This window comes from Lactuca saligna, chromosome 4 (assembly GCF_052625555.1).
Source record: "Lactuca saligna cultivar CGN05327 chromosome 4, ASM5262555v1, whole genome shotgun sequence".
Taxonomy (NCBI): domain Eukaryota; kingdom Viridiplantae; phylum Streptophyta; class Magnoliopsida; order Asterales; family Asteraceae; genus Lactuca; species Lactuca saligna.
This window is the reverse complement of record NC_136420.1, coordinates 82,162,364-82,175,803: the sequence shown is the minus strand read 5'-3', so window position 1 is coordinate 82,175,803 and position 13,440 is coordinate 82,162,364. Positions and strand designations below refer to the sequence as shown.

Below are 13,440 nucleotides of genomic sequence, written 5' to 3'. Positions count from 1 at the left end.
CATTATATGGTCTAAATGGATAAAGTTTCCAACTTTATCCATTAAGACAGCCAAAGAGATCAAGATCTCTAACCCTATGTCCAAAATAAGCCAAATACCACCATGTCTTAACCATTAAGCCCTTAATTTGGAAAGACCTTAATCCAACCACTCCAGAAGGGTTTTCAAATATCAAATCTATCATAAAGATGAAAGCTTTATAGACATACAATGCCAATACATGTCTAGAATCCATTTTAGGTCATAATAAGCTAAAAAATGCCCAAAAACTCAAGCAATGATAAGACTCCAACCAAAGTCTAGATCTACAACATATGATGCTCTTGGGACTTAGGAGATTCATAAAGTTGCCAACTTTATGAGTTTCTTCCTTTAAAATTTGCTCAAACATGAAGAACATGATACAATATTCTAGATCTAGCCACCTTAAGCCAAAAAGATTGAGCTTTTTACACTTACAAAGGTCCAAAAGCTATGTAAGATGATGATGGTGTTGCTTCCTTGCAAGATCCAACAATAGAACACCTTCTTCCCTTTTTCTCCAAGCTATCAAATGCTCACAAAATGCCACAAATCTTCAAGGGAATGGGGGATAAGGTTTCTTCGAGGTATAAGGAGGTTAGAGGCTGCAAAATGAACACTAGAAATGGCTTAGAGAGGCTTAAATATGAAGGAAGCTCTAAAAGATCATGAGCTTGGGGCAGAACGGCTGCCACGTTGTGGCCTTCATTGGCCACATCGTGGCAGTCTAATAAAACACGCGATCATTTAATTATTGTCACGTCATGAGCATCCTTGCCCCATGTTGAGACACAGAGTTTCCTCCAAAACTTCATCTTTTGTCCTTGATAGAAATAAGTTTAACCAATCTGGAACACAGTTGTTACATATAGCAAGGAAAATGTGATCTGACAATAAGAGGAGTCGTCCAACACATAAGGGTGATCTATGCAGATGCATAGATGATTAAAAAAACAATGTGGACAAGTAGGATCCATAAAAGTAAGTGATAACCATTTTGCAACAATGAATTTTTTTTCAAACGTGTTCTTATTGCACTCTCATGAAGGGTTGAAATATGGAAAACCATGATGATTTATAGGCCTACAGGACGACACAGTACTGAGGGTAGAAAATTTATTAGGTTTGGTTGAAATAGCTGAATTACTAGAAGGTGTTAGTATATGGAAAGTAGGTCCACTTATATCACATTAGTAGATTTTCAGGCAACTACAAACTTACTCACCCTTTTTAGTCAATTATAACCAGTCATAGGGATGAGCAAAATGACCGAACCAGCCGGAACCGGCCCGAACGGGACCGGAACCGGGAACCGGCTTCGGCCAAAATCAAGAACCGAACCAACCCGGCGGTTCTATCGGTCCGGTTCTACCGGTTCCTACCGGTTCTTGTCGTGTCTTCAAATGTTGGAATCGGTCCTTAAAAAATAGCATCATACGGTTCCGGTTTTTGCCGGTTCTACCGGTTCCGGTTATATCGGTTCCGGTTCCTACCGGTTCCCGGTTCCAAAAATCTACAAAAATAACATCCCGGTCCCGGCCCGACCGGTTCCATCGGGTTCCGGTTCCGGCCGGTTCCCCGGTCTATTTGCTCATCCCTAACCGGTCATTTAGAATCACGTGTGTCTTAAACATAGGTATATTAATCCTCACGAATAATAACCGCAGGTTGCAAGTATATAACGAAGTCCTTAACTTTAATGGTTGTATGGGGAAGGTGTAATATTAATTCCTCGTGAATACCAAATACAATGCGAGTTGAAAGCGTCCTTTAAGGTCATGAAAAATATTGCAATATTAATACCTCACGAACAATATTTTTGTCACAGAAGCATATCAACAAATCTGCAAGACGAAAATCACTGTGTTGTCATTTTTTAAGTGACTTATTATGATCATTTAAGCGAATAACAATATGGTAATGAGAATAAATAATAATACAATACAATAATAACAGAAAATATAATAGTAAATTACTAAACCTTGTATGCAGCCAATAAGAATATAAAGAAATATATATAAATGGTATACGGAAATACAACATACCCATCATCCTTTCTTAGGATCCACCAAAACAATTCAAACCTAAAATGTTTATACTAAATTACTAATACACACACGGAGCACAAACCTTCTAAAACAATCAATCTCTTGCTCATTTACAAGATACAGCACAATAATGTATGCAGAACTATGGATGCCTTCAGCTTCTTCTACCCAGGGTTAGAATGAGGAAACATTTTCAATACACTTAACCACAACAAAAGAATATGCACTACTACATACATATACTTGCTTATGGGCTCATATTGCAGTCCCTCATGTAAGCCTGATCATAGTCGAGAAAGCGATTCCAATAGCCTCGAAACTTTGGAATCCCTATTTCCAGCCACGGCTTCAGATTCCCGTTGTAGTGAATGACAGCTGCTTTTTCAATCTCCCTGTGACTCACACTCGGGTTATACCCAAGCCCAAGTACATGCCATGTCCTCTCCAACGGGTAGACCCGTTTCCAAAACGTTATCAAGCCAGGTGGCAGCGTCCCCAGCTTCCACAGTTGTCTCTCATTATTCTGCACCCAACCATATCAAAATGTTACTACAACTTCAATCACATCATGTTATGAACTGGTTTGTAATCACAGATTCAATAACAGATAAACAAGCAAATGATTCTAATATTGATTGAAAACACTCAATAATACCAAATGTTTACAAGAATAAAGAAGAATGAAGATAGTTTGGCTGATTCGAGATAGCCAATCTCCCAGAGGAATTAATTCCAAATTTCACACAAAAGATCGATGCCTCTACCCTTTACTTATACTATCTAACATAACAAACTAATAATATAAAATACCTAAACTGCCCCTACTGTCATTTTATTTGTTGAATTTCCCATATTGCCCTTATCTATCATATATAGCAGAAGTTGATGCATAACAATACCCCACCCCAAAAGAACCACCTTGTCCTCAAGGTGGATACAAATGGTGTAACATCCAAATGTCCCTTGGTGACCTTTTTGTCTTGCCTTGTGCCTTACCATGATCAGCACTTCCTATTCCTACATATGTCCCACTCACTTGCTCTACTAAATCTGATATGAGGGACGTCTGTCACATACTCCCAGTAAAATATCGCCATCTTCATGGGGATCAATAACATCAACCTCCATTAATGCCTCATACTTATCTGAATTAAATTTTTCCCAAATCTTGACCTTGGTATCCATTCCAGCCAACAAAAGCAAGTGGTTGTTATCAAGTAGGAACCTAATGGCTAAAACCCCTTTTGTGTGCCCATTCCATGTTTGCATCATTCTTTTTGGAATATAACAATGTTCACTTTTTGCATTGGCATCATTTGGAGGTGTAAACCAAGACATGCCTTGATAATTTTTTTCTTCTTTTCCATGAAATGTACTCATGTCTAAGTTGCCCTCACCTTTGTTACCAAATGTCACCGACTCACTAATCCCCTTCTCAGCCTCCCTAGCCCCCCCTTGTTGAAATCCAGTTCCATTTCTCCTCATGGTATGCGTGAAGTTTGACTTACCTGATTGATCATTGACATCCCTTTGTCTTTTCTCAACTTCAGTGCTTGTTATACTTGATTCCTCCTTGATTTGATTTTCTTTTGCAGCAATAAATCCAGTGGTTAGAGCGTTTGTACACCAGTGAGGCATTACATCACCTAGTGAGGGAAATGGCAAATCATTTGGTGCGTTTGTAAGACGTATTTGAAAATCTATACTAAAGTACCCAGCCTCAAACCACCTAATGATGTCAAAAGCAGTAAATGGACTTTCTGGAAACATGACAGTTGTGTCAAGATTCAAGCCAATAGCATCAGAACAAACAGAAGCCACATAGTTATAATCTATTGTGCTATGTATCAAGCTTAATTGATCCTTGAATCCTTGGCGGGTCCTCAGTAGCTTCAGAATTGATGCTCGACTTTTAGATGGACGGTATACCCCACATCCACGGTAAAAGGGGCTGTGCAAATCATATGCTAATGATTTTGGATTTCTAGAAGAATTGTTCAGAGGTTCGAGTCTGGCATACCAAGAACTTAAAAGTGAAGCATTTGACTTTAAATTCTCTAGGTAATAGACCATGTTTGGAATAGAAGTGATAACTTGTGAAGTCCAATAAAAAGTAGATTTAGTTGTTTGAGCTATAACGTCCCACTGGTACGGTTCCAATACCAACAACCTTGTAGACCTTTGGAAGTGGTAGACGGAGTGGTTTGTCCGGTGGTTTCTTTAAGCTTTCTGCTCTGATCAAGTGCTTCAAGAAGGGTTGGTCCTTTGTACCAATGAAGGTTGGTTGACCTCTCATTGGTGTTGTTATCTTCAAATCGAGAGCTTGGGACCAATGAGATTTTGTCATGCTTGTATCCCACTTCCATCATGATTTCCTTATACCTGGATTTAGAATGAGGGGGTATAGTGACGTCCATCTTGACACGATTTTCTTCACATACAAACAGCCTTGGAGGCTTGGGCATTATTGTTGGTGTTGGCCCTAAACAAGCTCTGAGAACCGATTTACTGTTGTTATTGGAATTAGCCTTCAGGGCTGTGGCGAAGTTGGTGGAAGACAGACGTTCAATATTTAACCCTAGGGTTTTGGGGGTGAAATTGGAAGAAACTGATGCTGTCGACTCCAAAGCTGTTGGGGCGAAGCTTGACTTCTTATCCGCCTTAATAGTCTGATCCCAAGCATGTAGGCCCAACTTGCCAAATTCGACCCATTCCTTGCTTTCCAGCCCATTTCTTCGATGACCTAGGTATCCCTCCTCCGTTACTTCTTTTAACGGAATCGTCTTATGCTCCGTCTTCTCTTTGAGAAGAAAGATCGGCGATTGCTGTGAGGATCCAAATCGGCAACGGATCAATCCCTTCAGCTCCTCCCAATCTCGTATGGGCCGCCTCCTATGCTCCCATTCATACCACAGTAGGGTGCCGCCCGCTAGAGCCCCCACCGCAACTTCCATTGTTTCTTCATCTTCATATGAGCAGAATGACCTTTCTATATTTAAAATCCACTCCTCTGTGTTAGTTCCATCAAACAAGATCATCTCATGTTTGTGAAATCTCCGGTTGGTCCCTCTGTATTCGCCTCTGGGAATATAGCCGTCGCCTCTGGGAATATAGCCGCCGCCTCTGCCTATGAAACCACCTCCTGTTCCATTTCTTGAACCTCCTGTATCAGTGTGTGACGCTCTACTGTAAACCCTTGGAGTTTCCTCCATGGATAGAACCGCTGTGTGTTGCTAGGCTCTCCCTCCACGGTTTTCTTCTCATTGTTGATTGTTGGTCGGCTTTTGGCTATGGCACCCAAAATCTCCTCAAACTTTTGATCCATCTTCAACTGAAGAGAGACTATGGATTCAGCGTTCTGTTGGATCTGATGTCCTTGATTCTCCATTCGAGCATACAAATGCCCTAACTCTGTCTCAAGCGATTCAACCTTCTTCAGTTGAGCTCCTCTAGCCTCCTTCCCTCCTCCTTTATCACCAGCCATAATCCCAGGTGGTGAATGCTCTGATACCATTTGTTATGAACTGGTTTGTAATCACAGATTCAATAACAGATAAACAAGCAAATGATTCTAATATTGATTGAAAACACTCAATAATACCAAATGTTTACAAGAATAAAGAAGAATGAAGATAGTTTGGCTGATTCGAGATAGCCAATCTCCCAGAGGAATTAATTCCAAATTTCACACAAAAGATCGATGCCTCACTCCCTGCTCACTACCCTTTACTTATATTATCTAACATAACAAACTAATAATATAAAATACCTAAACTGCCCCTACTATCATTTTATTTGTTGAATTTCCCATATTGCCCTTATCTATCATATATAGCAGAAGTTGATGCATAACACATCATTATCATATCATATATATATATATTTTGTTAGTTGTGGCTTATTGCGATTGATGAATCAATCAAACACTTACCAACTTTTGCCACGAGTGATAAACCTGAGTGATGTTTTGCTTCCTCCATTCCTCCAAATCAAATACATTCATTCCATACGCCCATCCACACGCACGCGGATCGAAATTTGTAGCAATCAGAGGATTTGAGAAGTTGAGGTATCGATCAAACCGATGGAAGTTCTCCCCACACGTCTCAACAGCACCGATCACCTTCCCTTTCAAATCCATAGACCAAAGACCAGTTAGATCTTTTTGAACCACAATATCATCATCCAAGAACACCACTTTACTAAGCTTCGGGAATATCTCCGCAAGGTAAAACCGGAGATGATTCATGATTGACAGATACTTTGGATTTCTGAATTTGAGATTTGAATCGGACTCGGATTTTCGTGTTTTGAAGTAATAATCGATCATGTTCTGTGAACCCAACTGCTTTAAGACAGGGCTGTAACTTGCATTCAGCCATGTGAATTCCTCGATGTTTTGAACTTGGATTGTGGCGTTGCCAGCTGGATTTGCAAGAAACCACATTCTCATTGCTGCGTAATTCAGCCTATCTGTCACAATGTGGAACACATGTTTTGAAGGATCCTGCTCCAAACAACATGCTTTCATTGAGTCGATTTCAAGCAATAACCAACCACATTGCTATTTTATAGGTAAAAAAATAATAATAATAACAAAGTACCTTTGCATTGGAAACGGTTGAGTTGACAACTACAGCAGCAGCCAAAACATTATCCGAAAACAATGCGTAGTGGAAGAGGTCGGGGTGATGCAGGTTTTGTTGATTTGGGAATTGTTGGGCAGAAGAATGAAGAGAATAGTATTCGGTTGAAAGGCGTAAGGGAAGACAATGGAGACCCTTTGGAACAGTTTTGGCGGTTAAATGAGTCAGAAACAAGGCCTGTTTCTTGTGGACCCGCAGCTGTTCTTCTGTAGAGTGAATTATGGCACGCAGTTTCTTCACAACCGCAGTGCAGTCGTCCTGTATTTGCTTCCCTTTCGCCAGTGTCTGCTCCATTGCTTTCAGCTTCTCATTCGCACTGCATTCATTTCATACCCCAACAACATATAACGCATTTATAAAAATCAAAAATAAGCCAACGTATTTTTGCATTTACCCTTAAATTTTAAATAAGGCTTACTTCTTTGGTAGATCTGCATCCTTTGTTGCATCGCCAAGTGCTCTTTGGAGTTCCTTCATACGCAACCGAAGTTCCCTAATAAATTGAGTATTGCTTCTTGTTGCTGAAAGGGAAAGGTAAAGTCTTGCCCTAATCAACTGATCCTTCAGATACTTAACACGGGTATCTGTTAAAACATGTTCATCTGCTTTCTTGCTTTTTGTTTTTCCAGGTTTGATGGAATTTCCCTCTTGTATAGTTTCCTACAAGATCAGAAATCAACACGAACTAAGTCCAGATTCGAAGCTCAAATTGCACTTGTCTATGTGAATTTGTCTTGGAATTATATAGTTTTAACTATACTTTAGACCTTATTTAATTATAATCAGATAGCTTTAAATTTACACATATAAGAATAATAGAGGATTGTTACAAGAAATATACATGGTATAAAATCTGTATAAGGATAATAGAGGACGATGGATCAATCACCAATTACTGCTTTCTTTTGGATCGATTCTTGATCATTTTATCAATACTTGCAAGTTACTAAACATATTTATAGTTAATTAATTATACAGCTAATACCAATCTGAAAACACATCTAGACATAAGCACCTATTTAGATCATAAGATTCATGAAAGTGACAACACAGCAACAATCTTAGATAAATTTTAAACAACTTACAGCTTCAGTGGATAACAATTTATGCTCAGACGCCTTCAACTTCTGGTTTTCAGTCGATTCATGTCTGTTGTCACTGTGATCAGCTTCGTGGAATCCTCGTGTCACTTGCCTGATGACAATTGCGTCATGTTCCTTCGATTCTGAAGTATGAGTGTTGAAAGAGTCATTACAATCGTATGCTTGGGTGGATAAAAATCATAAAAGAATTGGAATTTCGTTGCGTGTGTTGTAAATTTGTTCGTGTAAAGATAGATGATTGTAGTTTAAATTAGGGTTAGGGTTAGTGGTGAATGAAAAAGTAAGGAGAGAAACCTTCATTAAGCTGTCTAGTTTTCCTGGACCTTTCACCGTCAAGAAGTTGAATAGATCTAGTCGATTTTCCCAAATAAACATCACTCGCTGTCTCTTCTTTTGCTGCAGATAACTCCTGAAAACATGAATTGAAGGATTGGAGAAATGAATACGCTTCCAAGTATCCGAATTTAGAAAGCGAATTGGCGATGTTACCTACCTGAGGAAGTAAATTTCGGGACCTGACATCACGATTCAGCGACTGAGGCAAAAATAAGTAAATTAAAAAGAGACTACAAACAATTGATTTCAGATCGATGGGATAGCAAAATGGGGAGCGAAAGACTTACAAGTGTTGAGGGCTCCGAAACGTATTCATCTATAGCTACAAGAAGAAGACAAAACCGGATTAGAAAACGCAGATTTGATGGTTTTATAGAAGGAGAGAATCTGAGAGGAAGAGAGGGGAATTACAAAAGGAAGAAAATGTAGCGAGTCTATCAGTGTAAAGAATAATGGGGGCAATAACCGTTACAAAAAGCAACACTAGAACTGGTTTTCTCATCCATGTCTTCATACTCATCTTCATCTTCCCTCTTCCAGTAAAGAAAACAATAGAACAAAACTTCTATGCTGAACCCAATGAAACCCGAATAACCATTCTTCTATGTACGTATGAATTGGCTTGCAAGCTCAGAAATTTAACGACCAGAGGAAGATTTACAGAAGAAGAAACGAGCAAAAGGAGGAAGACGACCACGAGATATAGAATTTGTCGGCAATGGTGGATGTACCCTCCCTCGGATTAAATTTTCTCTTTCCCAATGCAAACGTTTATACCCAAAATATATCCAAATGTTTATTTTTGTTTAAAAATTTTCATTCTTTACTTTTTCACATGTCCATTTTGCTCAATTGTTTAATAAGTTCTTGTTCTTATTTTACTTTGGTCCCTTTTCTCTTTCTTACCAACTTTCTAAAAATAATCTTTCAGGTTTATTTTATTGTTGGATCCTTCCAAGTTCATAAACTCGTGAATCAGAGTGTCCCAATAACAATAATTGGGTTCGTATGAATGAGATATGAGAAAGGTAAGATATAAACAATTGATCTTCTATAAAAATAAAGAATAAAAAATAAGTAGGGATATTGATGCTATTGATAATTGATGACCCTTGGCACGTTACACTATATAATGGATGACACCCTTGAATTTGTGGTTAATAATGGAAAACTATAAAATACTTCAACTGTAACGTATAATCATGAATACTTTTGGTTTACGGAAAGTATTTGAACCATCATGATCCGTTTGTATTTGAGAATGTCTCATGATGGTTTAGGATTATGAACAATAAAAAAATTTTAACAGTTTAATTTTATAGAAAGACACCAAATAGCAAGGAGCTAGTACAAAGAACAATTACAAAAAGTCATTTAATATTGGGTTGTGTAACCACAAAGTCTAAATAATGTTACTTTGCTAAGTATATTTAAGAACCAGTCAAATAAGCGATTAACGATATTCTTTAAAATAAGATTATATGACTCTTCTCATGTTATGCCTTTGAAAAACAACAGTGTTCTTGTACTGCCAAAGAGCTCATTCATGGTCACAACAATGATTTCAAGAATCTCCACTTTACTCGTCTTAGAATATGTTTGGTATAAAGAAATGAAAGAAGAAAATGGATTTGATTCCATTTTTCTTGTTTGTTAACGACCGAAAATGAGGAAAAGATAATAAAAACCAATTCCTTTTCCACCTTTTAATTTTCTATGCTTTTATAAAGAATAGATGAGAAAAAAGAATATACTGAGAATTAAAAACAAACAGAAAATTGAAAAAACAAAACGGGGAATTGAAAAATACAATGGTCAATCGGGCTCATGGCCCGACACATTAGGGTTTTGTGCCCATAACGGCACTGCGCCGTGGCCATAAATAACCACCACACCATGGTGACATGGCAACATCACACTGTAGTAATCAGTGCACCGAATCACGAGGCAATAAAAGCCGCAAAACAAAATCTTAACACATAACCATGTAAAGCATTAGTTTATACCTTACATGACCACGTGGTTATTTAAACCCAATGTAAAGGACTAGATTTTTACCAATTCCCGCAAATGACCACCAATTTTAGGATGGGTATTTTGGATGGTATATGATTGGATAAATGGCACAAAAAACATTTTTTATACATAGAAATTCGATTTTGACACCGTTTTTTTTTTTTTTTTTGTTAATTTTAACACTGTGTTTTCCAATTTGTTACAATTCTGACGAATTGACCTGTTAACCAGGTTGCATGCTGACGTGGCATGCTGACATGATATGCTGATGTGTCAAAATTGAATTTTTTTCTCACAAAAAACACTAAGTTTTCATTTTTTTCGATTTTGACACTAAGTTTAATTTTTTCTTTCAACTTTGACACTATGTTTTTTTGTTCCAAATTGAACATCATTTTTTCCAATTTTGTTCAATGTTGACAATTTTCTATTTGAAACCGTATAAATATTTTTCTAATACATTTAAACCATATAAATATGTTTTTTTTCATTTAAAAACCATAGTTTTGTATAAACATATTTTTTTTACACTCAAACCATATTTTTATGTATGAATATGTATTAGTTATATAAAAATTGTATTTTATATTAAATATGCAACTTTTAAAATATGTTTGGATGTTTTGAGGCGTGTAATCGATCAAAACTCGGATATCAAGTTTGCAACTCATCAAATTTTTACATCTTATTAGAAGTTTATGGTTAGTTTGATTCTCATGATATAACTAATGTTTTGAATGTAGGATAAAAAAACACCTTGTATCTAAATAAAAATATGGTTTTTATAAGAAAAAAATATGTTTATACGGTTTAAAATGTAATAGAAAAAAATATATTTATACGGTATCAAATGGAAAATAGACAAAATTGAACAAAATTTGATAAATGATGTTTGATTGTAACAAAAAAAAATATAGTGTCAAAATTGAAATAAAAAATTAAACTTAGTGTTAAAATCAAAAAAAAAAAAAAAAAAAAAAAAAAAAAGGTGAAAACTTAGTGTTTTTTGTGGAAAAAAAAACCAATTTTAACACGTCAGCATGACACATCATCATGTCATGCCAGTATGTAACCTGGTTAATCGATCAAGTGATCAGAATTGTAACAAATTGGAAAACACAGTGTCAAAATTGACATAAAAAAAAACACGGTGTCAAAATCAAATTTCTATGTAAAAATAGTGTTTTTTGTGCTATTTATCCGAATATGATTTGTATTTTACTTTTATTTGCACCAATCACTAATAAAAAATTATATATAGCCTTTTAATATGAAATGTTAACGATCGTTGCTTTTCCAACTCAATGACACATTTGTAATGCATTTTGTATCATAATCAACTTCGGTTTTGATATGTATTTTTTTTTAGGTTTGGTAGAAAAACATAACATTCTTTTTGAAATTCAAATTTGGTCTTTGGATTTTACACATGTTATCGATTTTGTCTAATGTCTAGTATGGAATTCAAAGTCTGAAATCCACATCTAAAATGCAATTTTTTAAACGTACTGATTGTTTCATTCAACCCAAAAGTCCTAAAGAGATTCATTTTTGCAATTATCTTTCTTTTTTAAACATACTGAGTGTTTGGAATTGAGTGAACAAATTATTTACTTGTTAGTTTTTGTCATTAGTCTCATCCAAAATAAATGTTTCTTAACTAAGAACAGCTTTTTAAAACTCTTTTTTTTTCCATCACTATGGATATTGTAAGAAGTTAAAATGATTTGGCTTCTTGAAATGACTTATAGCTTTTTAAAGATAAAGTGAAAATAATTCCGTCATTTAAAATACCTCCTACAATCATGCATCCAAGAAAGTAATTTTTTAAACCTCCACCGAACTAACCATGTTTTGCTTCCATTCTTCTTCCTTCTCCCTTCAATCAAGTCGGTTCCCTTTCCCCCTCGATTTGTGGTTGCCGGCAACAAGCGAAGAGCCTAGGGAGTTCGTCAGAGATCGACTCCTTCTCGCGATCTGTTTGAACACCAGATCACCATTTTGACTGCTTCCATTCATGTTTCCTCTCCCAATCAGTGAAGACGAAGAGTAAACCCACAAAAGGTTGTCGGTCTCGACGGACCCCTTTTCCCCTCTTTGCGATTTCCCATCTGCACCTCAGCTCTCGTCGATCTACCTTTCGTTCGTCTGTTCCTTGTCCAATCTTATGGAGACGATAATTATTCAAAGTTTTTTATAGGATTTACAATGGTATGAATTGGTTTATTGGTGTAACAAATAAGGGAATCAGCCATGGATGAGGTAGAAATAATAAAGGGGTGAAGAAGATGATCGAATGAGAAAGAGAGAGAGAGAGAAAGAGAGAGAGAGAGAGAAAAAAAAAACCGGTGTGTACAGTGGGAGTAAAGGGTAAGTGGGGCAATTCTTTATTTTTTAATTATTAAATTGTTACGAAAATGCTAAAATAATATAAAAATGAAATTAAAAGGGTAAGATAGATATTTCAAGTTTTTTAGGACTAAAATTATAGAATATTCCTGATTTTAGACCTTCCATGCAAATCGCAAATTTTTAGACCCTATTCAAAAAAAATTGAATACCACAAGATCAAATTTTGCAGTTTTGTCTAAATATAGTGAATTATATAGTTTTCGTTATAGTGCGGACTCCATGGGCCAATTTTTACCTCGACATTGGTATACTTTTTTCATAAAAAAGCTATATAAATAATTATTGAAATTATAAAATAAAAACAATATTATTTATATACTTTCTTCTCAAAAAAAATTATTAATTAAAAATATATTGTTATACGTAAGAAAAACAAATAAGCTTAAATATATAAAAGAAAAAATTATTTATAGTCTTTTTGTTTATATTTAGAGTCTTGACTAAACATTTTAAAAATTATATTTATCCGGTTTATAACATTTTACCAATAATCTAAAAAGTTAAGGGCAAATTATACGAATGATCTCTATGGTTTGTGGTAATCTGTATGTTTAGTCTCAAACTCTTTTTTTAACGCGGATAGTCACTATAATACATGTTTGTTGTGTCTTTGGTCCTATTAAATAAAAAAATTATCATATTACCCTTATTATATAGTTTTCTTATTATTATCTATTATTATAATTATAATATTAATTAAAAGAAATTAAAAAAAAAAAGTCAAATATACACATATAACCTAATATCAGAAACGCCATCTAATTTATTGTTTCTTCTCCATTTCCCCATCTTCGTCGTTTCACAGGAGTATCACCATCAGCGATCCTTTCCAGTGGTGTGTAACTGTTGTGCATCAAA

General features: G+C 35.9%; 1 protein-coding gene and 1 pseudogene across 1 annotated transcript; both read right to left on the bottom strand.

Moving 5' to 3' along the window:
* Positions 1-2,017: 2,017 nt before the first annotated feature.
* On the bottom strand, positions 2,018-8,923 carry LOC145042230 (putative galacturonosyltransferase 4). The gene is made up of 9 exons (XM_078990624.1): positions 8,566-8,923; positions 8,442-8,476; positions 8,312-8,353; positions 8,113-8,227; positions 7,801-7,940; positions 7,134-7,375; positions 6,674-7,031; positions 6,001-6,576; positions 2,018-2,592 (listed from the first exon to the last, which is right to left on the bottom strand). The coding sequence occupies exons 1-9, from the start codon at positions 8,678-8,680 to the stop codon at positions 2,317-2,319; spliced, it is 1,899 nt and encodes a 632-aa protein (XP_078846750.1). The 5' UTR covers positions 8,681-8,923; the 3' UTR covers positions 2,018-2,316.
* LOC145042231 (uncharacterized) lies at positions 2,680-5,991 on the bottom strand (annotated as a pseudogene).
* Positions 8,924-13,440: the final 4,517 nt, after the last annotated feature.